At 36.4% G+C, this 27,028-nt stretch overlaps 1 protein-coding gene across 7 annotated transcripts in view; it reads left to right on the top strand.

Annotated features, from left to right (window-relative positions):
* Window positions 1-27,028, top strand: part of COL19A1 (collagen type XIX alpha 1 chain) — a 186,569-nt gene that overhangs the window by 150,782 nt on the left and 8,759 nt on the right. For 5 of the 7 annotated variants that reach the window (XM_033512990.1, XM_033512991.1, XM_015622434.3 and 2 more), the window contains 15 exons: window positions 2,537-2,590; window positions 3,511-3,564; window positions 5,637-5,681; window positions 6,292-6,342; window positions 6,426-6,470; window positions 7,332-7,358; window positions 8,302-8,355; window positions 10,885-10,929; window positions 13,131-13,175; window positions 13,282-13,344; window positions 14,812-14,847; window positions 14,995-15,039; window positions 17,440-17,610; window positions 18,528-18,594; window positions 20,418-20,573. In XM_033512990.1, coding sequence (XP_033368881.1) covers window positions 2,537-2,590; window positions 3,511-3,564; window positions 5,637-5,681; window positions 6,292-6,342; window positions 6,426-6,470; window positions 7,332-7,358; window positions 8,302-8,355; window positions 10,885-10,929; window positions 13,131-13,175; window positions 13,282-13,344; window positions 14,812-14,847; window positions 14,995-15,039; window positions 17,440-17,610; window positions 18,528-18,594; window positions 20,418-20,573 — 958 coding nt within the window. Of the gene's footprint in view, window positions 1-2,536; window positions 2,591-3,510; window positions 3,565-5,636; window positions 5,682-6,291; window positions 6,343-6,425; window positions 6,471-7,331; window positions 7,359-8,301; window positions 8,356-10,884; window positions 10,930-13,130; window positions 13,176-13,281; window positions 13,345-14,811; window positions 14,848-14,994; window positions 15,040-17,439; window positions 17,611-18,527; window positions 18,595-20,417; window positions 20,574-21,417; window positions 27,013-27,028 lie in introns of those variants that run through there. The other 2 variants (XM_033512993.1, XM_033512992.1) reach the window with 2 other exon arrangements.

Below are 27,028 nucleotides of genomic sequence, written 5' to 3'. Positions count from 1 at the left end.
TTTTGCATCTTATATTGCATTCTTAGAGTTACTTTTATGTCTTTTTGGAGAAAGAAAAAAAGCCAAATGCCTTGTGGTGCCAAATCCAAAATAGCTGCTATAGCTTTCATTTTGAATTGAAATATTTGCAGGTAACATTTCAAGAGCGATATCACTGAAAAAATAAATAAATAAAAGTACATCCTCACAACAGAGGTTATTAAGAAAATTAATATGGACAAATAAATTAATTTCTTAGTGGCCTCAGCTAACTGAGGAGTTAAAATAAGTAGCCCATTAAAAAATATGTGGTGAACACTTCAAAACTCCAAAATACTTAATTGGGATTAAACACATACTAGTCTCTTAATTTAGGAGCACCTGGAAAATAGTGAAGGAATTAAGAGTGTATTAATTGGGAGGTTTGCAATTCTTTATAAGCATCTCACATTTCTCTGGCACTAAGACCATGTTATCTGAAGAATTTTTAAGGAGTAGTAGAATGAGAGAATAAGTTTTTAAAAAAATGTGTTCATCAGGATCCTTGACTTACAGAAATAAACAGTTATATGGGAAAAAAAAGCTGCAGCTCCTGCTACTGTTTTGCCCCAGAATCTGGCATGTTGTCAGCCTAAAGTATCATGCTTATCTTTTTCTTTGGTTTTACATGTTATATAGAGCTTATTAAAACTTTGCTTCATAAAGAAGCAAGTGGTTCCTGAGGTGGAATTCAGAACATATTCCCTAAGAGGATGGGGCAGCCATAAGCAAATTTCATTCAGAATTTACTTTAAAAATACATGGGAAAGTAACACTTACTTTGTGTGCCATATAGGATACCTCTGCCAGTCAACCCTAGGAGGATAAGGCATTAGCAAAACCATTTTGACAATTCAAATGCTATTAAACAACTGAGACACAAATAAGGTATTGCAGGGGATTAAGAAGGTAATAAGGTAACAGCAAGTTTATGACTGGCAGATTTTTTTAAAGGCATCTAGAGAAAATTCATTGGATATTTTTCATTAATGCTGTGCTAATAAGTTTGTTTTTCATATGTTTTTTCACCATGTGAGAGCTGGTGAGCTGCCTTAACTCTGGTATTTTCAATGCTTTGCAGCAGCTTTTGATTATGACATGTTGATGGTGCATGTGAATCTTTTTTTCATAAACACAGATGAAAACGTTTTAAAAGTAACTTCTTTTACAAATTTTAAATTTTTTATTTTAATTATTTTGTTGGAATGGGAGGAAATGGGAAAAAAATATAGAGAAGCATACCTGAAGCCCTCTGAAATACGCTGATTGACATCATATGCTTTCCAATCATCCTTTAATCTTTGTTGAACTTGTTATCTTCATTTTCAAAGCACTTCTTTTTTTTCAGGGGAGTATTTTTGTTAATATCAGTAATAAGAATTACAGAAAATGTTCCTTTGATTTCATTTTAATTTTTCATGTAAATATACCGTCTGAGTAAATGAGTTCAAAAGGAACAGAGAGCACTAGCAGTTTTCTTGCCACTCTGAAAAGCTTCAGAGGTGGAACCAATGTCCTCTGTGTGTAGGAGCAAGAAAGGAAAATCAATGTCTTTCCATCTTTACATTTTTTATAATTTATTTCTCACTGAAGTTTTTCCCACAGTCTCTCCCTCAGAGCACCTATTTCAGGGTTCCTGACCTCTGTGGCTTTCTAGGCTGCCTCCTTGGCCATTCCTTCTTAAACACTGCATTTTAAATGAGAAATAAGCCTTTTCTGAGGGGTATTTTCCTGTCAGAGGATGGACAGACAAAATTAGTCACTGCTTGGAAGAATCTGTTTCTGTTTTTGGATTATAGGGAGAACCAAGAGCGTTAACTCTCATTAGTACATGACTTTTACATGTCTAAAATTGCACCTAAGCATGGTGTGGCAGAGGAAAGACTCTCAGTGACATACAGGCTTGTCTCAAATCCCACCTCTATCCCCTGAAGTGAGTTGCACAGCTGTATGTTTAGTAAGTGGATACTGGAGTCCATTGATTTTTCAAATAGAATACAAGCAGGAAAGTAGATCATTAAATACTATGTAAAATGTCATGTTCAATTACCAAAAAGCCAAACCAAAAATGAAGCAGAAAGTACCATTTCATTTAGATTCCATCAGGTAATATTGAGAGGGCTGAGTAAATGTCTTCTCACCAGAAAGAAAAAAAGCCTTTTAATAAAAGAAAATAGAAAATTAATATTTAAGGAAAAGCTTAACAGCTGTTCTTATCTGCACAACCAAAGACAAAACTACTTACAAAATATAGGCTAAAAATGTTAAAGGATGGTTGAAGGACAAGTGGTATTTATCACTCTAGCAAGAAGCTGCCTCTGACCTGGTTCAATGATAACCTGGTTCTCTTCTCTGCCTGGTGGGTGGTTATTTTTTTAGACGTTACCAAAAATAATGCCCACATTTTAGAAGAAAATGCACTGTAATACAAGTATAGTACTGCTGGACAGGCTGAATATAAGTCTTTTTGCAGTATAAGTGGGAGAGGAACTTTTAGACATGCTCTTTTAATTTCCAGGGTCTTCAAGGTGCTCCAGGACTGCCAGGAATACCAGGACCGAGTGGCCCATCCGTAAGTGTGTGGTATCAACAGTGATCTGATTTATTTCTGTAGGAGTTGCTGTAACTGCCTAGTCTCTGGTCCTTTCTTTAATCTTTTAGGAGAGTAATAATAAAATCTTACCCATTCTGGCTCTAGTAAAGTAAACAGTACTGGTGTTGATGTTACTGAAAATATCGTAATTGTCTGGACTCAAAGTTTATGGAACTTAAATAGATTTGAAGTTTTGACATGACTAGAGAATCTGTGGGGTTACATGATTTATGATGTGCAAACTTGCAATGGATTATGTATTTTTACCCAAGTTAGAGTCATGTTAGTAATAAAATCTAAAAATAATTCCAGCTAGTCATTCTGAAAAAAAAACTAGTGCCAAAACAAATGGCTTGGTTTCACAATTCAAAACCAAAGAATGAGAAGAAGCTGACAATATTTAAAGACACTGAAATATATCATTACAATTGTTGGTATTACTGGGAAAGGTCGTCTTTGAAATTTTTTCAAATATTTTTTTCTACATATGGGATGGAATCACATTACTTAGTATGGTCATTAGTCATTCCTAGTTTTCCTGACAATACTAATATGTCTCTCAAAAACTGTAGCACATTTAAGAAGTTTTATGTGGAATACATAAACTGGCATTTAGCAGTAAAACATGATTCTCAGCTGTATCAAGATGTGCCAGATAGGGTCACCACTTTTAGTTTGCCAAAGTGAAAATGCTACAGTGGGGACAAGTTTGACCCTTCAAAGGACTTATCAGGAGGACACTGCTGTTGTATCAAAGAGAAGAGAAATATTTAAACCTGAAGGAGAAGTATAATTAGGTTTAAACAACCTCCAAAAAGCATGTTTTAAAAACCTAGTGAGTGCAAAAATATTGTGCTTCATTTTTTCCTAACTTATATAACCAATTCTGTGTTGTGCAGGGAGTCTCAGGAAGGCCTGGACATCCTGGTCCAGCTGGAGCAAAAGGAGAAAAGGTATTCCTTCTTTTTATTCTTGGTAAAGGTCTGTGAAGGGTTTGCAATCCCATTACACTGTCTTTTGGGGGTTTTTTTAACAAGTGCAAGAGTGTAACAAGAATGTGGCATGAATTTCAAATTTTTCTTTGTGTTTCACTACAAGTACTTTCCCTAAACATTGCTGCACATATGGGCTTATAATTTGAAGTGCAGTCCTTGTGGTATATTTAAGTTGCAGAGAATTTTGTTTAAGTATAACACGTTGTAGAAGGTTTAGGAAAATGAAAATACGTTTCTGACATGGAACATGACTTGCTGTGCTTCACATTCTTTTACCAATATTATACTCAAAAGTAATTGTAAAAGCACTGAAAGTTATTGGGTGTTAGTTATTCTGAAAAAATATGTAAGCTTCCTTTATGCTTAATATACACTCTCTTAGCAATGCTTTTTTTTCAAAATTTTATGTGTTCTTTTATCAGGAACTTGATATTATCCATTATAACTAAGAGGTCAAATTCATTTCTTGGGTACCTCAGATCAGTGCAATACAGCACAGACAAACTTTGCTGCAAAAGGGGAGAAGTTGTACATTTTGTGGATGAATACAACTTTTCTTTCAGTAGTACTCTGGAGTTTTGCAGGCATAGCACTGCCACATCCATATGTGGGGATCCTAATTCCCTACAGAACTTTGGTATGAGTGAGAAAGAAAACTATTTTGTAAATCTCCGAAATTATTTCAGTATAACATTTGAATGAGAGTTGTCTCCTTGCAGCTCACAGTAACAAAAATTTACCCCACTTATTTCCTTTTTATCTAACTGAACAAAAAACACAAGTATTTGACAGTTCCTTGTTCACAATTCACACAAAGGAGGGATTGAGAAGCCCCTGCTCTACAGCTCATGTCTCATAATTCTAAAAGTGCAAAAGTCAGATGGCTGAGGAGTAATGAAGTAAAATGAAATAAAGCCCCAGTAAATTTCTCCTCTGTCCTTCGTCTGGGACACACTTGAGAATTGATGACATAATGTGCTTTCTAAAATAATAGGATTTTAATTCCCCGTGAAGCTCTTCAAACCACTCTTGAGAGGCTGGCAGTTTCTAACAATTAGCAGGGCCATTTGGAAATTATCCTAGTATAAACGTTTAGTAAGAATTATATTTTTCTGCTGAGATAATTATTGGCATTGAGCACTTAGCTTGATTTTTGCCACCTTAGTAATTTTAAATTTGCAACTTAAGTGCCTCACATATATTTAGTAAGATCCAACAAAGACAGTGAATAATTCTGACAGACTTGTTCCAAATTATACAGTGCATTTATCTGAATTGTAGTGATGAGATTTTGAAAAGATTGTTTGGGAAATTTTATGTTGAAATTTTTGCAGCTCTCTAGTATTCCCAGACCCCATGATTGTGCTGGGCAAAAATCCCAGCAGCTATGCTTTTTATAATATATAGTCAATTCAGAACAGGCCAGTGATACAGGTAACAACAGGTGAATATTTTACAGTAAAAACCAAAAAGACATTCATTATATCTCTTAATAAGGAAGAGTATTTTTTTTTTAAAAAAAAATCTTAATTTATATTCAATATGTTTCTAAGCAAACTGAATTTCTGAAACTGTACATCTTCTTTATTTACATATGAATGATCAACTGAGGATTGGCTTTTGCAAAATAATATACAAAGCATAAAATGCATATTAAGTTATCTGCCAGTTGCTTAGAAATTCATATTAACATACTAAAAACTCTCTTTTTTTTTTTTTTTTTTCTTTGTCTTCCTCTCCGTCCTGGTACATATAAAATGTTTCCCAACCCAGGTTACCACTGTTATTTTTCCAAAAGTTACTACATATAAAGCAGCAAGTAACTAACAAAATAAAAGCTAGTACAGAGTAATGATTCATGGCTTCCCTAAAGCTAAAGCAGGAACATTGCAGGAGAATTTATTCTTGATATTACCTGCTCTTATTGACTGTATCTCTTGTTTATTGTCATTATGGTCATCATAGCTTGAGTGTGGAATGGATGTGACCAGTTAGAGTAAATGAGTTACATCAATCTCTTGCTGTACTAGGGTAGTGAAGGTTCTCCTGGGAAACCTGGACCACCTGGACCTCCGGTGAGACATTTTGTTTGATATCTTGAATGTATATTAGGAACAATATACTTGTGGATAAAATGTATTGTAATCTAAAGTACTGAGTGTTGATGTAATAAAAAATAATATTGCAGGAAGGTAACAGTGTCTTTTTTTCAAAAAGTTTCCAAATTCCTTTTTTTTCCTCACAATTCATCACTGAGTTAGTTCAGATCACTAAAAGCCTCTAAGAAACCTGCTCAAATTAGTTAACCTTTGTATTATTAGAGTAAAATTGACGGCTTGGATACCTGAGATCAGAGAACCCAGGCAATATAGGGGAAATCTGTGGAGTTCACTGGACTCTAAATGAAGTGGAATAGTACCTAACACAAAATTTATTCTGGAGAATTATAATAATAAAAATCAAAATATGATGTACACTGATTTACAGGTTTCTTGGTTTACAATTAAAAGAAAAAGTTCCAAGCTGTGTTGCTGTATACCTTATGTTCTTCTGAAATCTGGAATCTTTGACAAATTGAGAACAAAAAGGATACCAGACTTTTGCTGAACTACAGGACTTGAACAGGGCAATAGTTCTGCCTTTATAATTCATAAGTGATACTTACTTGGTTTTTATGCTTTAAAGGGTATGCCTTACAATGAAAGAAATGGAATGAGCAGCTTATATAAACTGCAGGTATTTCTCTTTAATGTTAATTGCTTTTTTTTCAATCCCCACCCAATTTTAGCCCAACTTAACATTTAAACTTGCTGTTACAGGGAGGTGTGAGTGTCGCAAGTTATCCAGGTCCACCAGGACCTCCGGTAAGTGTTACCAGAAACCTAATTTCTAGTAGCTAATTGACAGAGAAACAGAGGAGGGTTAGTTGCATGAAATTTGATTTTGTTTGTGAAAGATTAAAAAAATAAGGATACGATTGGTATGTAGCAGTCTGTGGTTTGCCAAGCATTTTAGCCATTTTGGAGAGTGGTTTATTTTGATTAAATCATTTCATCCTAGCAAGTAAAGGCTGCAGAAATGGTACATAATTTGGTATTGGACTCTTTAGTGAAAGTATTCTTACACTAAAAATGTGTAGTCTTGTACTTATGGTTCATGAAGACATGGTTTTGCAGCAGACAAAATTGTGCACCAAAAATGAGAAGATCATGAGTTCTGATCTGAGCTCTGAGTTCTGTCACTGATTCACTACATGTAGCTACAGTGCAGGAAGATATGTAAAACCAAGAATTATGTTGCAGAAGTAATACAGGCTGGTGTCTTTCACACTGCAGGTGCAGCACCTTGCATCTTTGTTCCTTTGCAACACCTGTGGCTTTGATTCCATGGAACTAAAGCTGCTGTGCACTTATTTTCATTCTCCTCCTTTTTAGTATCATAGGCAAGCTCTGTTTTGAGATGATTGTCTCTTTGGTAACCACAGTTATGGGCTGGCACCAAACAACAGAGCTGTCTTTCTCTGTATCCTGGAACAGCAAAACAAGACCCAAAATATTACTAAGATTTTGTGCTAAATTAATCAGCTGAGAGAGCTGGAATTAATAATGATTCTAAATGCACTGCATTAGCAAAATATACTCATAATGCAGGCATTAAATAAAAAAAACATCGTTGTGAAACTGTTCTTCTTTAAATGTGGCTTGGTTTGTTTGGGTTTTTTACAGGGTCCAAAAGGGGATCCTGGAACAGTGGTATGTATGAATTTTTTGTTTTTGATAGAGAATTCCCCAAGTAGTTTGACACATGGTGCTTCCAAAGGACAATAAGAAACTCAAACCAAAACCTCTTAGCAGTGACAGCAAAACATGGAGCTGTGAGACAGTTTTCTAAAACAGTTTAATAATTTGTCTTCAAAAAATTTCACAAAGCCTCTTTTTTTTTTTGTTTCACCACAACGCCTGGAAGCTGAAAACATCTTTCTGTACCAGCACCCACTTTCTACTCAGAAAACACCAAGTACCAGGGTTTAGGTGGGAAATGTGAAATCTGTCAGAGATTTCAGGAAATCCAGACAGCAATTTCCCATGGCTTTTGATTTAACTAAGAATTGCTGAAATACTGGAATTGTTGGCTGTAGGTTAAATGTCCATGGTAAATTATCCATTTTCTTTCAAAAAATAATTGAAAGGACCTCCCCACTCTACTCTAAATGTTAAACTGATATCTCCATTGGAGCATGTTTACAGTTTTCTTTCAAACATTGAAGACTACCCAGGGATGCAGCCTGTGTGTCCCTTGCTGCAGAGTAACCTTTGTTTAGGGAAGCAAGCACAGAATTGCCCAGAGGTTGGTTCTCTGGCTGACAGTGTTTGCTTACACCCCAGGACTGCACTGCCTGCAGGTGCTTCAGAGGTGACCTTGGCTTGCATGAGCCCTGGAGCAGAGTCTTCTGTATTACATCTTTCACCAAAATTAAACCATTGAGCCAAATACTCACACAGAACCCCTGGGAAAAGCTTAATTTGCAAATCAGTAAAATGAGTCATAACAAAATCTGTTTACCTAATATCTGGTTAGCTGTTTTAGTGATCCCAAGTTAAATAATCTGCTATTGCTTACTGTTCAACATTTCCAGTGTTGAGTAAAAAAATTCTAATGTATGCAATTTTTTAATTAAAAAAAATAAAAAAACAGGGAGACCCAGGACCAATGGGACTACCAGGACTGGAAGGACTCCCAGGGGAAAAGGTAGGACTCTTAAAAAGGAGGCACGATTTCTTAGTGGCCACTATCTGCAACTAAATGTCTTCTGAAGCCTTGTTTGGTTTATTCTTTGTAAGTTAGTGTTTCTGTGAGAAAAATCTTTCCATACTTATTTATGTTTTCATTTTTTGCTTTAGCATGGGTGTAAATAATATACTCACCGAACATAAAATTTCATTTTCTGCAAAAATGGAAAATTGTGTGTAGGAGGCCTTGTAATATTCTTGGTAGAATACTACTGTACTTGACAGTAATATAGTTAATATTTTCCTATGTATGGTTCTTGTTCTCTCCTGAACATCATCTTGTGTTTACAGTCCATCTGTCTTGTTCTCAGCCTTTTGCTTTCTAATTGTGGACACTGATTACAAATTTAGAAAAAAGCTTTTCATAAAAGGCTAAAAAAGTCAATATTTTGGTATTCACTTCTAAATATTACAAAATACAAATCATTTAGCAGAGAATAAAAAAAAAATCTGTATATATGTTTTTTGTCAGCAAAACCAGTTTGATTTTCCCCATATCTTCTAATTTAGGAAGAAAAAAGAGTTAAATTTTTAAAACTGAAATGTTTTTCAGCTTTTTGAATTATGCTATTAAATGACTTGATGCAAAAGTACTTTACTGAAACTTGTTTTCCATCACAAGTAAATGTAAATTGCAAGTTTCCCTCTCAATATCACTGTACATTCCTACTACTTGTTCAGTCAGTGAGAAGATCTAAGATAGGTATCTATACTAGATGCTTAAATTCCATGAGATGGTTCTTGCTCTGGAGTTCTACAATTTACAAGCAATTAAAGACTAGTCTAATTTCAAAATGAACAAACACAGGGAGACATTACAGGTCTAACTGAGACAAAGTGGAGACAGGAATTAAATAAAGGGAATAAGCAATGGATCATATCATATAAACCAACTGAGTGTTTGGCCTTCTCCCAAAGCAAAATATATAGTTTCTTTAACTAAATTAGGTCAAAATTTCACATTTGTGGTGCAAATAATTGAACAAAATCTCAGAGCCTGCCACTTCCAACAGTATAGTACATGCTGGATTTTAATTTAGAGACATGATGCTTCTCTGTGTAGTAGAATGTCATCTTCTACAGACAACACTGGCTGTAATTTCATGACAATTTCATGAACTACCTTAAGAGCCTCGTGTCCTCTGGATAAAATGTGCTGACAGTGGCTGGTGCAGCTGTGCTGCAAGCCACACTGCTGAAAGGACCAGAATAACCCTGAAAAGAAAAAAACAAATTGTTGCAAGGGAGGTGTTAGGCATTTTTAGTTTCACTATCATAGACAGCATATAAAGAAAAAATACCACAAGTTCTGTCTCTGGAATAACCACTGGGGCAGAGTGCAGAGCTCCAGACAATGTTGCCCTGCCTGCTGCAGGCACTCAGTGCTCCCCACTCGGTGTTCCAGGGGTACAGGTTGTGTTCCTCACGGGGTGACTACTGCCAGCCTCCAGAGCAGGACAGGTTGAGCTGTGTCCTGTAAGCTGCTTCCTCCAAACACGAGGTCATACATGGAACTTGTCATCTCTTACACTTTGTGTGAGGGAGAGAAGTGTTTCTAATCAACAGCAAGATCATCGTGCACCTGAATAAAATGATGAGACAAACCACCATTGCTTGTAAGAACAGAAACCAAAAATCCCAAAACTTCCAGGGCCTCTCATACAGAACACAACATGGCTGTACCTATGCTTACAGAGCTTTAGAACATCTGCTCCAGGTAACATAAACCCATCTCAGAAAAATACTCTCCTGTTAGTATGGCTTCAACAGTGCCAAGGGTTTTCTGGCATAAATTTAGAAACTTAACCAGCCTTACAGTAGCAGAGCATAGCATTGTAGACCAACATGTCAGCAGTGGGTAAATACCTCTGGGTAGAGTTTGACCGCTTGATGAGCTCTGTCTGTCAGCTTTGGATTACAATCCTGTCGAGAAAGATGAATCTGTGCCTGTAACTCATCACTTCTAGCCAAAAGAACAGCACTGTTGTAGCTTAAAGCATAGATGAAGCTAACTGTGTGCTAAAATGAGAGGCTTTTCCCTGAGAAGGCCGTGGCACAAGCAGAGGACATTGGCTTGTAGTAAATGGATGACTGGGTAGCACGAAAGAAAAAACCTCTTTGAAAGGTACATCTTAAATATGGGGATGTTGATATGAAAGTGAATTACCCTGGATAAATTTTGGTCATTGTCATGACCATAAATTATAATTATTTGGAGAACTACAGGTAAATCAGGGACTTTCCATCCCTTTTCAAGGGAGGCTTCACACAGAGTCAAAGGAAAACATTATGTGAGAGAACCTAAACAAAGGACTGTGGTTACTTGCTCAAGTCTGTATAATGAGCCAGTGGCACAGATAAATATTTAGGCATTTAGCCTGGCTCTTGTCCTCATTTTCAGTTCACTTCCTCGGGTTTTAATGGGAATCCAGCAAGAAACTTTTGGTTTGATTGTTGTAGTTTAAACATAGGTTTATATTTTCTTCAGGGTGACCGTGGACCAGCTGGAGCACCAGGAGTGTCAGGGACACCGGTATGTATATTCTTTAAAGAAAACTCAGGTTTGTAGAAGCTGAAAAAATAGGTCAAGCAAGGTGCTGATCTGTAATCTCAGTCACTGTGGAACACCAATGATTGGCTTATGCTTTATATGTAGGTGTGAGGATTATGAGTTTTCCCTAGAGAAATTAGAGTTTTAATGGCAGAAAGGTTCATATTTTTATTAAATTGACAAGAGTGAGTGGGGTGAATACATGATTAAGCTGGAATTCAAAGCTGCATATGCTTAGTTAAGAAATGTGAAATTCTTCTCATTGCCTCTGTTTAACATAGATAAAGATGTTTTTTGTGTTCCTGAGCATGCTCATGTCTGAGCATCTTTCTATCACAAAGAAAAATCATGAACATTAGTTATTTCAACCCACAAGGCTCTGCATATCAAGTCGATCAAACATTTGCTTTAGGGGAATGCTTTGTCAGCTATTTACATGTGGTATTCAGAGAAGTTTCTGAAAGTCATAGAGGAACTTTGTTGTAGGTGAAAGTAAAAGTATCTAATAATAAACTGAAATTATAATTATTCGTTTGTGTTCCTAAAGGAAATGAAGATATTAGATTGCATTCACAGTTTAATAAAAAAGTTTATCCATCTTTCAGGAGGCAATATAGAGTTATTTATATGCAAATAGATTTATTATTAAATTTTGGCGGCTACCAATACATTCAGGAGCTGTTTAAATTATAAATATGTGTTTCATGAAATAAAGAAGAGTATGTGTCTACACACTCCCATTTCCATTAGCCACTAATTTAGTCTATAAGCCACTGATTTAGTCTATATACTGTGAGTTCCAAGAGAGAACATCATCTTAAATAGCCTAATTTCATTGGGTTTTCCTAAAAGAACTGCACATTTAAGGGGAAAAGTATTTCTCTGAGTTTTATAGCAGATGTAAGAATTTCAAAGCTTGTTGTTCTGAAACAGATTTTACGCTGTTAGTAATAACCCTGTAAATGGTTAGAAAGGTCACAGTTGTGCATTTCCTATGAATTTCCCACTGGATATGTCTCAAGTTATTGGAGGTTCTCTATTTAAGTTGGATATGAAATATTTAATGAGGTCCCTTCTTCACTGGAAGAGTTGCATTCTGTTGACTATATTTAGTTCTAACAAAATCCACTGAAATAAAACATTTCCTTCTGAAAAAAATTGTTCACTTTCACATTTTATGCTAAGGAGTTTTAATCAACAAAACAGTGGACATGTGAGACAAATTTTTTTCAGTAGTCTAGGAGTAGTTTGAGACATAGCCACATATCTTGCTGGAAAAGAACTTGTCTTCCTTACCTGTCATTATTCCCTAGATTGAATAGTGGACCCTTTTTCCCGTCTGGGCATATAAATGTCTTATTTTCACTTTGGCGTTTTGCTGAGATTGTTTTGATTGTCAGGGAAGCTTGGACTGAGATCCTGCAGGCCTTGCCACCAATGCCTATTTCAACATGAATGCTCAGTCCTGCTGTTCCCAGAGTTGACCCTGGTGTTGATGGGTTTGATCTCTCGCTTGTACAAGTCACCTGAGGGTCGTCTGGTCCAAGGATACTCTCAGGATATGTAGATTCAAGTTCTTAGAAGAAGGGTATCCTACAAAAAAGAGACATTTAAAATCAGCATTTAAATGATGTCATAAGATTGGTAATTCTGGCAGCTGAACATAAAATTACAATAAAAGTGGCCAAAAACTATCATGAAGAAAATTTGCAAAAGGCATTAAGTCAATAGTGAAGTCACATAAAAAAAAAAAAAAAATGAAAAAAAAGTCAGGACTAGAAATTACCTGAAGGAAAAAAATTTGATTTTACATATACACTGAAAAACTTTGATCTGACTATGACTTCTCAAGGTGGAAATCATGGTGTTTGAAAAGGAAATTTCACAAAAGCATCTCAGTATTCAGAAAGGGTAAACAAAACCAAACTACTGAGTAAACAGTGCATGTTAACAGAGCCTGTTCATTAAATATGACAAGATAATACAAGAGACTGTTCATTAAATATGACAGAAATCTGGTAAAATATTTCTTTTTCCTTTCTTAAAGCATTAATGAACAATACCATGAATATTTCTCTCATATATACATATATATATATATAAATACTCTCTAATTTTTGATGTAGAGAAAAATTGTATTTGGCTTCCTATTAGTTTGAATCTGTAATATTGTCTTTTTGCAGGGAAAGCCAGGATCCCCTGGGTCCCCAGGGTTGCCAGGAGAACCTGTAAGTACAGATATGAGTTCTGGATTTTTACAATAGCAAACAAATATTTCAGACACTTAATGCAAGATTTCTCATGCAGATTTATGTGTGTTTTCTTCTTTCTTAGGGTGAAAGAGGACCTATAGGAGATATAGGCTTCCCTGGTCCAGAAGGGCCACAAGGAAAACCAGTAAGCAATTCTTTACTGAATATATATTTTGTGTTTTAGTTTATCAGAATTTACAAAAGAAAGGACATTGCATCTTGCTTTGTGTTAGAGTAGGTAGCATGTGAAGAACACACAGAGCTGCACTGCTCAGTATTAACCATCCAAAAAAGAATTTCTGATATTGTGGTGTTTTAATAGTTAATGTTTCTGAGATGTTGCCTTTAAAGGTCTTATGTAGGTCATTTGGATCTTGTTGACATAAAGTCCCCTCTTGTACTTTTTCCAGGGGTAGAATATGAACCCAGATACTCAGCACAGTCAGTAAAAGATGGGGTGACAGAATAGGTTCTCAGTTTCAGTTTAGATAAAGAAGCGTGTGCTTCATGACTGAATAAACTTTCAGACTCTTCTATATACAGGGGGTGCAACACTGCAGCTGAGGTATTTTGTGTTCACTTAGGAGATGTCTAATCTGCTTCTTTTAGGTAATAAAAGTGTGACAGCAGTGTAGTCAGCACTGTCTGAGCTGGTTTTAAAAACCTAGTTTATATTCTAGAAGGGGTTCAGTAAGGGTAGTGCAAGACTCATTATCTCCCCTGAATCTTGCTGGTTTGGGGATGAACATGAGCAGCAGACCTTTGCAGCTTGTCAGCACATCTCCACATTACACCTCTGCCTTGGAAGAAGAGACAATTTCTGTAGTTACTGCATCAAATTAGCCCAAGGTGCCTAATCTGTGCAAAACTCCACAGTATATGAAGAGAAAGAAATTAAAGTAAAAGAAAGAATTCCTGATGTCTCTGCTCATACAAGTTGTCCTTTCTCACTCAATGAAACAGCTGTGAGTTTGCTACATGTGCAGATCCATAAATATCCTACTAAATTAAACACTGCCAGAGCATTTATCTTGCAATTATCTGGCATTGTGCAATTGTTAATATACTCTCTGACATTATTTTGGCCCATACCAGCTAGGACTCTCAGAACATGCCACATTCCAGTCTGGAGGATAATGTGGGCCTGGAACAGTTTCTAGCAGGTGCTATGAATGCAATCACCCTGTTTGGGGAAGGAAATAGCTTTAACCCAGGAGACCAAAACTGTGCCATGCTACAAGTTCTAAGGATCAAAGAATGGATCTGGATTTATAATAGTAAGGCACAGTCTCTGTAAGAGCAGAAGGGTAATCTGGTGCTAAGGCTATTATCTAGAATAAAAGAAATCTCTGCCATGGTAGTATTATGACTAGCTGGGACTGAAAAAGTGCATGTACATGTCCACAAATATTCCACATTTGCAAAATTACCCTATAATTTGTCATTTAAAGTTGGATTATCATTAGATTTGGTGCACATTTTGACGCTCTTTGTATTTCTCTATTGTAGTCACACAAACTGCTGCTTCAGAACATTTACTGATATGGCACCAAACACTGAGCTTTACCCTTTTCATTTTTAAAACATATAAACTTTTTTTTTTTTTCCTCAGGGAATCAATGGAAAAGATGGATTGCCAGGTCCTCCGGTAAGAAAACATGCTTTTGTGTATTTTATTCCTCACAGAAACCACAGCTGTTAATCCTAGGCAGTTTTTTTCTGCTCTGCTAACACATGAATACACAACAAAGCCTTTAATTGATAAGTTTCTCTTTTTTCAAAAACCATTTTCCAGGGTGCTGTGGGGAGACCAGGAGACAGAGGACCCAAAGGAGAACGTGTAAGTGCCTATTATGATGTTTTTTCCCTTTTTTACTGGGCATATAAACACCTCATCATCAAATATCTTATAGGCAAAATCAAGAAATTAATTCTATGTGAGCTTCAAGCAGTCACCTAGACATCTAAGAGGTTTAATCCTAGACACCACTTCAGGGAATTAGAGCTGATTTGGCTTCTGCATTTATAGGAAAAACACATTTTATAGACTTTCAACACAGTTGGCCTGGATAGTTTAAATTGATCAATAGGCTGAAAATTGGAAAGCTGATAGTCCAGTTGTGCTGTTGTCAGACTTTGCAAAAGTTATGAACTTGCCCTGTTGTCATCCTTTCTATGACATAAGCACAAATCATGTTTTATGTAAAATAAGCTTGTCATGCTTAGGCATCAGGAATGCCAGTGCAATATCTGACAGCTTCCCAAACTCTTCAGACAGTTCTGTTCATGGTAACAAAGTCATGGTAGGCAGGAATGATTATGAGAGGTGTGGGATGAGTTTATGTCTATATAAACATATAAATATAAAAAATGGTCTTCTTATAACATTGTTAAAGTCCTGATGTCGTGATCAAATGGCTACCACATTTATTTGATGACTCAGATAAGTATCTTCCTGTTTAATCTGGGAAAGGAAATGCTGTTTTATTACACTGAAGAGACATAGGGGTTTAACAAGTATTACAATTATCCCTTAAAAAATTAACTGTTTACAATGTTATGGTTTTTCCTTTAAGGACACAAGCCTGCATCTGTGAAAGAGATTGCAATGATTACAGAAAATAAAGTCAAGGTTTTCTTGCAGCCTTTATTATCACTGCTGTACAGCATGCTTCTTCAGTTTGAGACCAGCTGTAGTAGTTACAGAAAATAGAAGCATCAAAATTGGAAGGACAGAATAAAACTTTTGAGGTTTTCTTGTCTAATATAAGAACACTGTAATAGAATACATTTTAAGAAGGAATTGTATTTTAAGAATACAATAATAATAATAATAATTGGGCTGAAATAATTTTATATATCCTTTGAGTGACTGACTAAACACTGCTGTTATTACTACTTTATAAACTAGTGACAAACTAGTTGAAAACATGTTTTATACCAACCAGTTTTCTAGTGATTTCAAGAGATACAAGTGCTAGTGGCTTGCTCATTCTTTGACCACAGATTGTGATCTACCTGCTGGAGTAGAGCAGGTAGAAACACAGGAAAAACAGAAGTTCCTTCTGCACAGAATTTGATACAAGATAAAATACAAGAGATAGGAGAATGCTAGAAAGGAGAAAGGCTGAACAAAGCAGCACCTTAGGCAGAGATCACACAAAACAAATGTCCTGAATCTTGTACAAGTCATAGTAGCGAGTTTAAAGAGGAATCTGGAGGAATAGATGACCTAGTTTGTGAATTTTTACAAGGATCTTTTCCAAAGCACAAAGAAAACACTGGAGGCAGTTAAAAAATGCTTGTTTGAAAAGTTGCAGTGTTTGATTTGCCTCCTACATGCTGGCTGCCTGTAAAACATGGATTGTTTAGGAGAAAAGGATCAGCTTCACACTGCCATAGCACCATGATTCTAGAGAAACCTGCCTTTTTCTTTATATCTGATAGTAGAGCTATCTATACCTACTCTGCAGGCTTATAAACCTGAGAACTTACATGTCACAGAATCATAGAAAGACCTGGGCTGGAAGGTACCTTTAAAGTGCATCAAGTCCCAGCCACCCTGCCATGGGCCTTTCATCAGACCAGGTTGCTGTAAGCCCTATCCAGCCTGGCTTTAATATATTTCCAGGGTTGGAGCATCCAAAGCTTCTCTGGGCAATTTGTTCCAGTAATCCTCACAGTAAAGAATTTCTTCCTAATATCTGGTCTAAACCTATTCTCTTTCAGTATGAAACCATTACCCCCTTGTCCTGTCACTACATGTCCTTGTTAAAAATTCCTCTCCAGCTTCCTCCTAGGCCCCCTTTTGGGTACTGAAAATAACTTAATCAACTATAATTTTGTGTGAATGAAGACATAAAATAGTAGGCTTCTAAGGAAAGTTACAGGAAACATCCTGGTGTCTTTTGCCTTTGTGAATTTGAGCACCTAAATTATACCTATGCCATAATTGACATTTCTACATCCTTGTATAAGGGCTAAAAACTTTCTATACTCAAATTCTGTCCTTGAAAAGTGGGTTACAGAGACAAGCTATTCTTTTTGTAATTCAACATCAAAAGTGCAAGAAAACAAAATGTATTTTCAGAGACAAGGTTGAGCCTGTAAAATCGCCTTCCCTGCATGACTCAGTCTGTTTCTGAGCAGGCAAGAATTTTCTCTTTAGCATTCTCGAGTGACTTTCCAGGTTTAGTTCCACTGTGTGCAGTGGTTTTCTTTCTGCTTTTATTTTACACAGGGAGATCAGGGTATTCCAGGGGACAGAGGTCCACAGGGTGAACGAGGGAAACCTGGCCCATCTGGAGAAAAGGGGGATGTGGGTCCTGTTGGCCCTCCAGGAGACAGAGGCTATCCAGGATCACCAGGTCATCAAGGTCCCCCAGGTTCACCAGGACCCCCAGGGTTTCCTGTAAGTAAATGAAAGTTTATCTTGGTTTCTTGTGAATTCAGACAGTTATGAAGGTAGCACGGGTTGAGCAGTGGAAATTCAACTGAGGAGCAGCACAATATTAGGAAAACTAAGGACTTTTCTCAGATAATTTCAATGTTCAATTAAGGTGGAAAAAAATATGCCCACATGATCAGGAAGTTATTTTTAGTTATTTTTTAAAACATCTGCTATGGAGAAACTTTATTTCTTTAGTTCCTACATATCAATATGGCTACTCAGTACAGTTAATTTTCACATTTTCCATAAGATTCAGAGCTAAAGTCTGAGCTTTTGCAACTGGGAAAGGAAAGGAGGCCAAAATTGATTTTCAGTAGAAGAGAAGTTAGCATTTAAAAAGACAATGAAATGCTGCTTACCAGTTGTAGATATCTTGATTTGTCTGCAAGAGCACACAGGCACACACATCCATGTTGTGGGTTCTTTTTCACCTCACTCAAACAATATAAAGCTCTAAAACACTTTTCCAGTGAAGTTACTGGTCCTGTGGCTCGGTTCTGGTCAGCAGTGCATCAAAGCAAGTAGTCTCCAGGGCGGGTGAGAAGTTGGCAGGTGCTATGCAAAAGTAAAGCAGGGTGTTGTCACTGGACATCCTTACTGTCTTGTGCAAGTTAACTTCCATGCTCATCACATCCAGGTCATCTTGGCAGCTGGGAGTGCTTATCCCACTTCATGCCACCAGTGTCTTTACAATACTATAATGTATTTGCAGTAAAGTGGCCTGTACAGTAAAACAAATAACACAAATATATTAAAACATCTGTTTGTGAAAGGTTCATATTTTTAATGCTAATTTGAGCATTTCTCACTTCTGTGTCATCACAGAGTGTCCTCTGTATATTCCTTCTGATACATATCACCTTTTTTTTCCTCATCAGGCTGATGCAATTTCACTTGAAGAAATAAAAAGATATATCAAACAAGAGGTTCTTAAGGTGTTTGAAGGTAATAAAAGGAAGTATTATACAGCTAAATCTGAAATTCTGCTCTAAATTTCTTTACATGTCATCTAACTTAACGTTGGACCTAGCAGTTACCTTATTGTATAGCTATGCTTAACAAGTCTACATGATTCTGTTCAAACAATGAGAAGGTAGAGTATCTGTTAAACAGAGTATTTCTTTATGTTAGATATTCCTTAAGACTAGCACTGAATGGTACTCTGCTCCAAATCATAATAGCAAACATAAGTATGTGTCACTGTAGATACATATATGTATCATCTATTACTGCAGACACTGTTTATTTACAACGTGCCATTAAGGTATTGAAGTGTTACTGAAGCAGAGACCATCTATATACCTAATTATTTTGCCTACTTAGTGTCTGACCATATAAATAAGAGAAAGGCTCAACAGCTTCCAGTCACATAGCTCTAAACTGCTGTGCAGTTTTCTCAGCAAGTATCCCTGCTGAGTTCCAGAATTCCGCCAGACCACCATCTTCTGGCACAGTTTTAGGCAAGTACTGGATCCAACCAACGCTTTTATATTATGTAAGGTTTCTTACATGAGTCCTTACTCTGAAAAGTAAATACTTTTCTTCCCCAGCATTCCTCTAGTCACAGTAGAAAAGCTGTGACTCAGGTTTCTAAAACAAGATTCTTCTTGAATACCCCTTAACAGTAGCTTCTCTTCCACTGCAAAAATGCATTTCTTGTGTCTTCAATATGCCTTGTTATTCTGTCATTAATATTTGTGAATGGAAACCATATTTTAGGGATAAACGAAATTATATAAAGCTTGAGACTTCTTAACCTGTTTAGGCAGTTTTTCACTTTATAACAAGGCTATGGTTTTGTGTTATCACCTTTCCCCAGGATGCTACCCCCTCACAGTTCAAACTACTATGTATTTCAAGAGCAGTTTGTTAAGTCTCTTCCTTTTCCCATTCAGATAGAATGGTAACAAAGTATTTATTCACAAAAAAAAAAAGCATTAGAAGGTGCCCTGCCCACAGGGCATAAAGGAGTTTTGTCTTTAGAGCTATTCCGTTTCATGTTCCTTGCTACTGTTCCCACAGATCTTCCAGTTTTGTCATTGTTTTCTTTTGTTTACTATCTATCACCCTCCTCCTTTTTTGTTTGATGCCCAGTCTTCTCTAATTTTTTTTCTTAAATCTTAAAACTCAACCATAGCAAATATGTGCTAAATTGTGGAATGTTTAGGGGTTTAATCTGGTATAAATGAGACAGTCAGACCTATTTTATCTAACTCTAAAGAACACTAAAATATTACCAAGGGTCCTTTATCCCACCAGCATGAACATTTCTATTCTGAAATATCTACAATTAATAATCTTTGCTGACCACTTTCAGGTTTTTTACAACTGTTTTCAGGGATCCAGCACATTCCAAGAATTGTTCACAGTATTTAATCTCTACTTTGCAGCTTAATATGAGTTTCAAACATATAAGGTGGCCCTCCATCAATGTGTTAAGTACTAATTATTCTGTCTGTGTGTTTTAAATATATTCATGAACAGGAGTCTGAAGTCATTTGAAATATTGGAATGTTTTAGTAATAGAGAGTAGTAATAGAAACTTTAATACAAATTCATTCTGATTATTTCAAAGGGTAAAGAGTCAGACATGAATCTGAGTTGAAACTGAAGGTCTTAGTACCTATTGGAGCATTTTAATACCTTAATATTAAGAAGAGTTAAACACACTACTTACAGAAAATTTAGCTGGGGCTTTGGGATTTTTTCCCCCCTTTTTTGCTGGCAGATTTCTTATCAGTATTTTCTTGTGTCTTTGATTAATGAAGAAAGGATGGCTCAATTTGTATCCCAGATGAAGCTACCTGCTGCAATGCTTGCCTCCCAAGCTCATGGAAAACCAGGGCCCCCAGGAAAAGATGGGTCTCCAGGGCCACCAGGAAAGGATGGTTTGCCAGGGCCACCAGGAGAACGTGGAATTCAAGGTAGGAATTCCAAAAAATGTTCCTTTTAGTTGTATCTTGAAATCCTTCCTTATACACTTGCTAATGTTTATTAAATACGCCAGGATTACCCATCTAGCTTTCTAATGATTAACTTTTAAACTTATGTACTTATGTTTTTCTAGACCACATCTAAATATTAACCCATAGTAAATGTGTGGATTTTACTGATTAAAAACTCCTAATCAGTGCATTTTATTCTAATCAGTTATAAAGTTAAAAACTGACGAATATCTAAGTCTGACAGAACTACTGTACCAGTTTTTGGGTTTTTTCTATGAAATACTTGAATAAGGAAGAAAAACAATTCCAACACTCTTGCTATTTAGATTCAGCTTTATATTGAGATATCCTCTTAATTAAGAAAGAAAATTTGATCTCCTAGTCTGATTGCTCTCAGCTTTGATCCTGGGAAAATACAGGGCAGGAAAAACTGAAGAAAAATATTCTTCTTTAAGTAGCAGTGAAAACTGGAGTATTGCTAAATGAATTCTTCTTACAGTGAAAGAATCTATTGTCATTAAAAAAAAAAAAAAAATCAGAGTAATCAATTTTTCACTATACCCCAAAGAGTAATTTGTGCATTTCAGTGCACTCAGACAGTATAGGCTTCTTATTTCTGTGAACTGTCTTTTACTGCAAAATCAGGTTTAGGGGATTCAAGTTCATTGTAGTTGTGCTCTACTGTAGAGTCAGCCTTTCAGAGATTAAAAGGAAGAGAACAGACTAGAAGGAAAAAATATTTTATAGACTAATAATATTTTGTGGGTGGGTAACATGTAATTTGCAGTTTATCTGTAGGTAGTTCTTTATTATCTTTTGTTAGTTTGGTCTGCTCTGGAGTCAGAGCAAGTCAGACTGGAATGAAGAACATGCCAACAAAGCTGAAGATGTGTGGATCCTAAAGCTATCAGAAGAATAAGGACTTACTAACATTGATAAGCGCAAACCCCTGACAGAAGCTTGAAAAATGTGATGAGCTCAGAATGAGAAGAACAAGAATAAAGGATCAAGAAAAACAATAAAAGGCTTAGAATCTTACAACACTGACTTCTTCGTTACCTAAATATTCAGATCACTGCAAATAGTCACCTTCAATGTCAGTGCCAGGTTGTTCAATGATGATGTATGTACTGGATAGTCTCAAACGCTTCAGGGAAGTGAAACGTTGCACCAGGTTTCATTTCCAGCTAGTGAACATTAAGACTAAAAGGTGATACTTATGCTTGAAAAAAACAAAACAAAAAGAAGCTGCTTTTCCATACCTTTCCATACCTTATACTTGAGTAAAACAGTGCCCCATGTACACAGGATTTCCATTTGTTTTACCAATATGCTCAATATTTGATTTCAATTAGTAAAAGGTAAGCTAAGTGAGAAGCCTTAAATTCTCTGATATATCAAAATATATACAAAATTACACTTCCAAGGAAAAAAAAACAAAAGTTTACCTTGTCTCTTTTTTGTACTGTGAATAAGAGAATGTCCTGTAAGAGGAGCACACTTATGCATACCCTTCATGCCTTCCTCAGCTGTTCCTGCGCATGTTACTGCTTTGTGCCAAGAGTAAAAAGAAATTCAAATCTCTGAGCAAATTGAAAATTATCCTTTTATATTCCAGCTTGTCTTCAGCCATAAAATACATAGCAAACAAGGATTCTTGGTGAAGCACATTACGTGCGTGTGTGGCTGAGCCCGTAAAGGTAGCATGCTGTGTGCACAAGTCCTGGTACAGACTTGGTATTGACTGATAGACACTTCTTATTATATTTCTCACTTGGGTGTAGCCCAGATTTCCGACTTCAGGGACTTGCTGTGTGCAGTAATATGTGTCTGGGCTGGCAGAGTCACTTGTCCCACACAGGCAGTGAGAAGAAGTAGATGCTTTCAGCAAGCAATTAACAGGACCTCTGTGAATATGTCCTGCATGAATATGTCTAGCATGCAGAGCCTGCTAGAGCCAGCCAGCTGGAAAGGCAGATGCTACTGTGTGTCTGGAGAAGTGTTTAACTTCATTTGTGGATTCACAGGGGCCCCTCCATACACCTTGAGTGTGGTGCTGGTTCCCCTGGAAAATGGTCAGGAACGATTTTGCCAGATTCCAACAGAATCTCTTTCTGAACAGAAAACTAATAGGTAGGGGTTTAGTCCCAGAAGCAAAAAGGAGAGACACTAACTTTTGGAAGTGTAGGCATGGTTTTCAAAAAGTATATTTAAAGAATTTCTAGACTCTTATGCGTAGAGTCATCCCCTTCTAAGGAAGTCCAGAATTTTTACCTGCTGGCCTTCAGCAAAGTTGATCTTAGAGTTCCTCAGATCCTTCCCTATGGTTCAGATAGATATAATTTAATGGATGGTCTCATTAGAAATATAGCATGCAAGCAAAATATAATTAATAATTTAAACTTAAATTATGAAATACATAATTGGTATTCAAATAGCAAATGGTAGATTTTATATAGATATATATATATTAATTTCAAAAATAACCTATGGCATATGCATCTGTAAGCTGATGCTCTGAGGCATGACTAATGTTAAAATGTACAGCACCTCCTTAAGGGAGAAGAGAGGGACTTTACTCTGTATGAGCTTTAAGGTATGTTAATATCTCCTAGAGAATTAGAAAGTTTATTTCAAGATTTAACAAACAAGGTTTATCAATGTTATCCGTCTGCAAACATACCCATGTAGCTAGAGGATCTAGCTCAATTAACTCCACTGACTTAAGTGAATTTTTAAAATTGTAATAGTAAGCGAATTTTGTTACATTAGATGAAATGCACCTTGGGATAATTTAGCAATCCAGAGATACTTTATGTTATGACATGATTTTTTTCTCAATAGAGAAAAGATTGCATCCTATTAAAATTCTCTCTATCAAATTAAGGAAATTAGTTCTTTATAGGTCCTCATAACTTGTGGTAGCCTCAAGGAATCAAAAAGAAAAAATAGCTCATCTCAGAAAATAAAAATCCTATGCAATGAATAGCAAAAGCTCCTTATTTTTATTGGTAATCTCTGTCGTAAAGTTTATGTCTCTTATTATAATTATTAATTTGCATGGTGGAAGCATGTAGAAACTTTGGCTGACATCAGGAACCTGTTGTAGTGGATGTTATCTAGACAGAGTCACTTTTCTGAAATAGCTGCAGTGGTTTCAAGAGGTACCTCCTGCAAAATGTTCTCTGCTGTGGAGGTCAAAGTTAACCTGTTTTACTTTCATCTGAAACCCATCTGCTCCCTCTCAGCTGAGAGAGCTGTAACACACAGAAGGAATTCAGAACATGTATTGGTGGCTGGATGAGAGGACTTCATCTCTAGCACCCTCTGTTGCTTTGCAGTCTTTTTAAGAACACTGACTGCACAGTAAAACACAGTGGATACTTTGATCTTCTCGTTCCCTGTTTTGGTAAACTCTCTGCCTCTTATTTGTATTAAAGAACCTCAGATTTTTCTAGATGCTTGACATGTTAGTTTCATGCGGGGGCTGCATTGACCATGCTGATGGAAGAGGGTCTCCATGATATAGGTGGAATACATTCTGGAGCAGTTTAAATACCTTTTACCTCCAAGTTCATGGCCATGAACTTGTGTCATCTCCATGTAGAGCTGAGGGTGAAGCAGTAGTGACACTTTTGACAGTAGTAGTGACACCCTGATGTTTGTGGGGAGCACAAAACTGAAAGCTGAATTCCAGCTGTTACCATTCATCTATGAACAAAAGCTTATCTGTATGAACACAAACTGGCTACATACTGCTGCCAAGTGTTTACCATACTGCCCATGTTGGGTAAGTGTTTATAACAACAGAACTTTGGGCTTGCAGAAATCACAACACAGCTTCTGGAGCCTGAGTGAAGGGCTCTGCTAAAACAATTACCTTTTGAATTAAGCAGGTGCCTCTTACTGGAATTGTAATTCTACCAGGAAAAGTAGATAGCATCTTACATGTGCCTTTACATTAAAAAAAATAAATCAAAATCTATTTTATGTGTATGGTAATATTTTCCTTTGACTGTATGAGTTTGTCAGTCTAAGCCCAGAAAGAAGACGATATTATCCTGTAGAGGTGTAATCACGGCTCTGCTTCTGAGCAAAATATACCTCATTAAAAATCAAATATTTTTTCTGCCAGAATTACACATTACATTGTTCACATTGTTTACATGTAAGTCTGTTTATTAATATTTTTGCATTCTGTCAAAGCCTTATTGTTAGAAAAGGTATTTGTGAATTTTTGTATTAAACTTCAATGCTAGCAGAACTTACCTGCCACCACATAAAAACTACACCCTTGCATGTGTATTTGGATACAGCCAGTAATGGTTTACCACTACCCTGGACTATGTATCTGCATTGGCAGACTGCTTTTTTGTCTTATTGTGTTTTGGGTTTTTTTTCCTTATTTTCTCGTATTCCAGTGATGTTTACAGAATCATTCAGTCTATCTCAGTCGTTTTCAATTACAGTGTGTCAGAGACCTGCAGGAATGCTTATCTTGGAGATTGTAAATGTGACATATGGTACCTTTGATTTCTCTCTTCTCCATAACTAAAGAAATGCAAAACAAATGATTAATGGCAGCACCTCATTGTAAAATTAGAGTTAACTGAGTTTGTAGTGGGAAATGCATTGTAACTGTTGACTGTAAACTTAAAAACATTGAGAAATATAAAAAAATTGGACCTGTAATGGATCCTGTGGTTCTATGACTGAGCTTTTGAAAAACACAGTGATACTACATGTTGCACAAGATTATTCAGAGCAAACCAATTTGATGTAGTTAAAAATACCACTGTGGTCACCGGAGAGTAAATCCAAGATTCAAAATCCAATACAAATACCTACATCTTAGTCTTTATAGCTTGTGCGTGTATATGCCTTGTACAATTTTGCTTAACATAAGTCAGTGACCAGAATGCATGTTTAATTTGAATTTTGGGTTTCTGTGAGGTTTTAAACTGTTGGTTTCCTTTAGTTATGTATGGCACCCTGCATGCATTTTGTAACCTTTTTTGCCTCACTCCAATTTCCTTGTTGTAGTGCTGAGAGAAGTAAGATGATTGATGCTCTGTTTTGAAAGATGGAATGATTGCAACAGATAACAGACTTTCTACAGAAGTGTATAATGAGCTTGTGTGTAACAGAAAGCTTGAATGCTCTGCATACCATTCCTACTGCATTATGTCTGTTGTAACAGTCCTGAATTGGTACCCACAGCCCTCAAAGTAATTTCCTTCTGGAATATCCTGTAAGGTAGCAGTGTTGCATGGACCAGAGCACACTGACAAGACAGCCTTTGCCATCTACCTGTCAGGGCCAACCAATCTTCAGGAGTAATCAGTTGGATTGACAAGGCTGTGCTCTTCTCTTTTAATTAAACTAAGTTACAATTCTCCAGAGGAGAGAAGAACTCAATACTTTATTGTACGGCATAGGTGATGCTAAAAATATACTGGTCCCTGAAGCAGGAAGATTTTAATTCCAAATGTGGCCAGAAATCAGGAAATCAGTCTTAAACTTTTGTCACCCTACATGCCAGCATCTGAAGTGCTGGATACAGAAGAGGATTTCCTTGCAAGCTCTTTTGAAGTAAGGGTTTGTAGCAGGTCTCGCCTCTAAAAATGTTTTCATCCTTTCTCCTGCATAATAAAGGTACATTCTTAACCTGAAATAATAAGGAAAATATTTTACTGATAGCAACAAGTCCTCTGCTCTAAAGCAGCCAGAGTGTTTCCAACTAATAAAACTTTTTAAAAACAGTTGAAGGAAAAAGAAGCAGAGGTTGGGGATGGGTTGCAGCACGTAAGGTAGAAGCCATTTAGATAAATATAAAACTATGGCCTGTGAAGAAAAAGGACTCAAGTATTCAAAATATAATTAGTAATCACATCTTGTTAATGATATGCAGCTATTTGGGTCAAAGTAAGCTTCAAACCCAAAACCTGCACAAGCTCTAAAGATGCCCCATTCCATATGAGGGCAGCTGGGCAACATTTACCAGGGAGTGGAGTGGGTCTTCTCTCACTTACAGGGGAATGTCTAACCATAAAACTACCAGTTTACAGTCTAAAAAGTTCAAGTGTAAGGATTTATGCAGAATAGAGGGAGTAAAGTCCACTTCTGGCTTTTTATTGGAGGAATTTCAGATAAATTAAAGACTCAGGGAAAGGTTCAGCTAGTGAAAAATGCAAGAGCCCTTTGACAGATGATGTAATAGTTACTGCTAAAAAAGCTCATATTTTCCAGAAGGAACTTATAAACTTGAGAGCTGTCTCAAGAAAGGAAAAAAACACATGTATTCTGAAAAAGACACCTAAGCATGTGCTTTCCCAGCTATATTGGTCTTGGTAATTTTGTGTCAATGAGATATACAGAAAATCACTACCTAAAATAAGAGGGTGCTCTTATTTGCATATCTTTATTCTGTGTAG

This window comes from Parus major, chromosome 3, assembly GCF_001522545.3.
Source record: "Parus major isolate Abel chromosome 3, Parus_major1.1, whole genome shotgun sequence".
Classification (NCBI taxonomy): domain Eukaryota; kingdom Metazoa; phylum Chordata; class Aves; order Passeriformes; family Paridae; genus Parus; species Parus major.
Note: the sequence above shows the minus strand (reverse complement) of the source record. Positions and strands in the feature narration are given on the sequence as shown.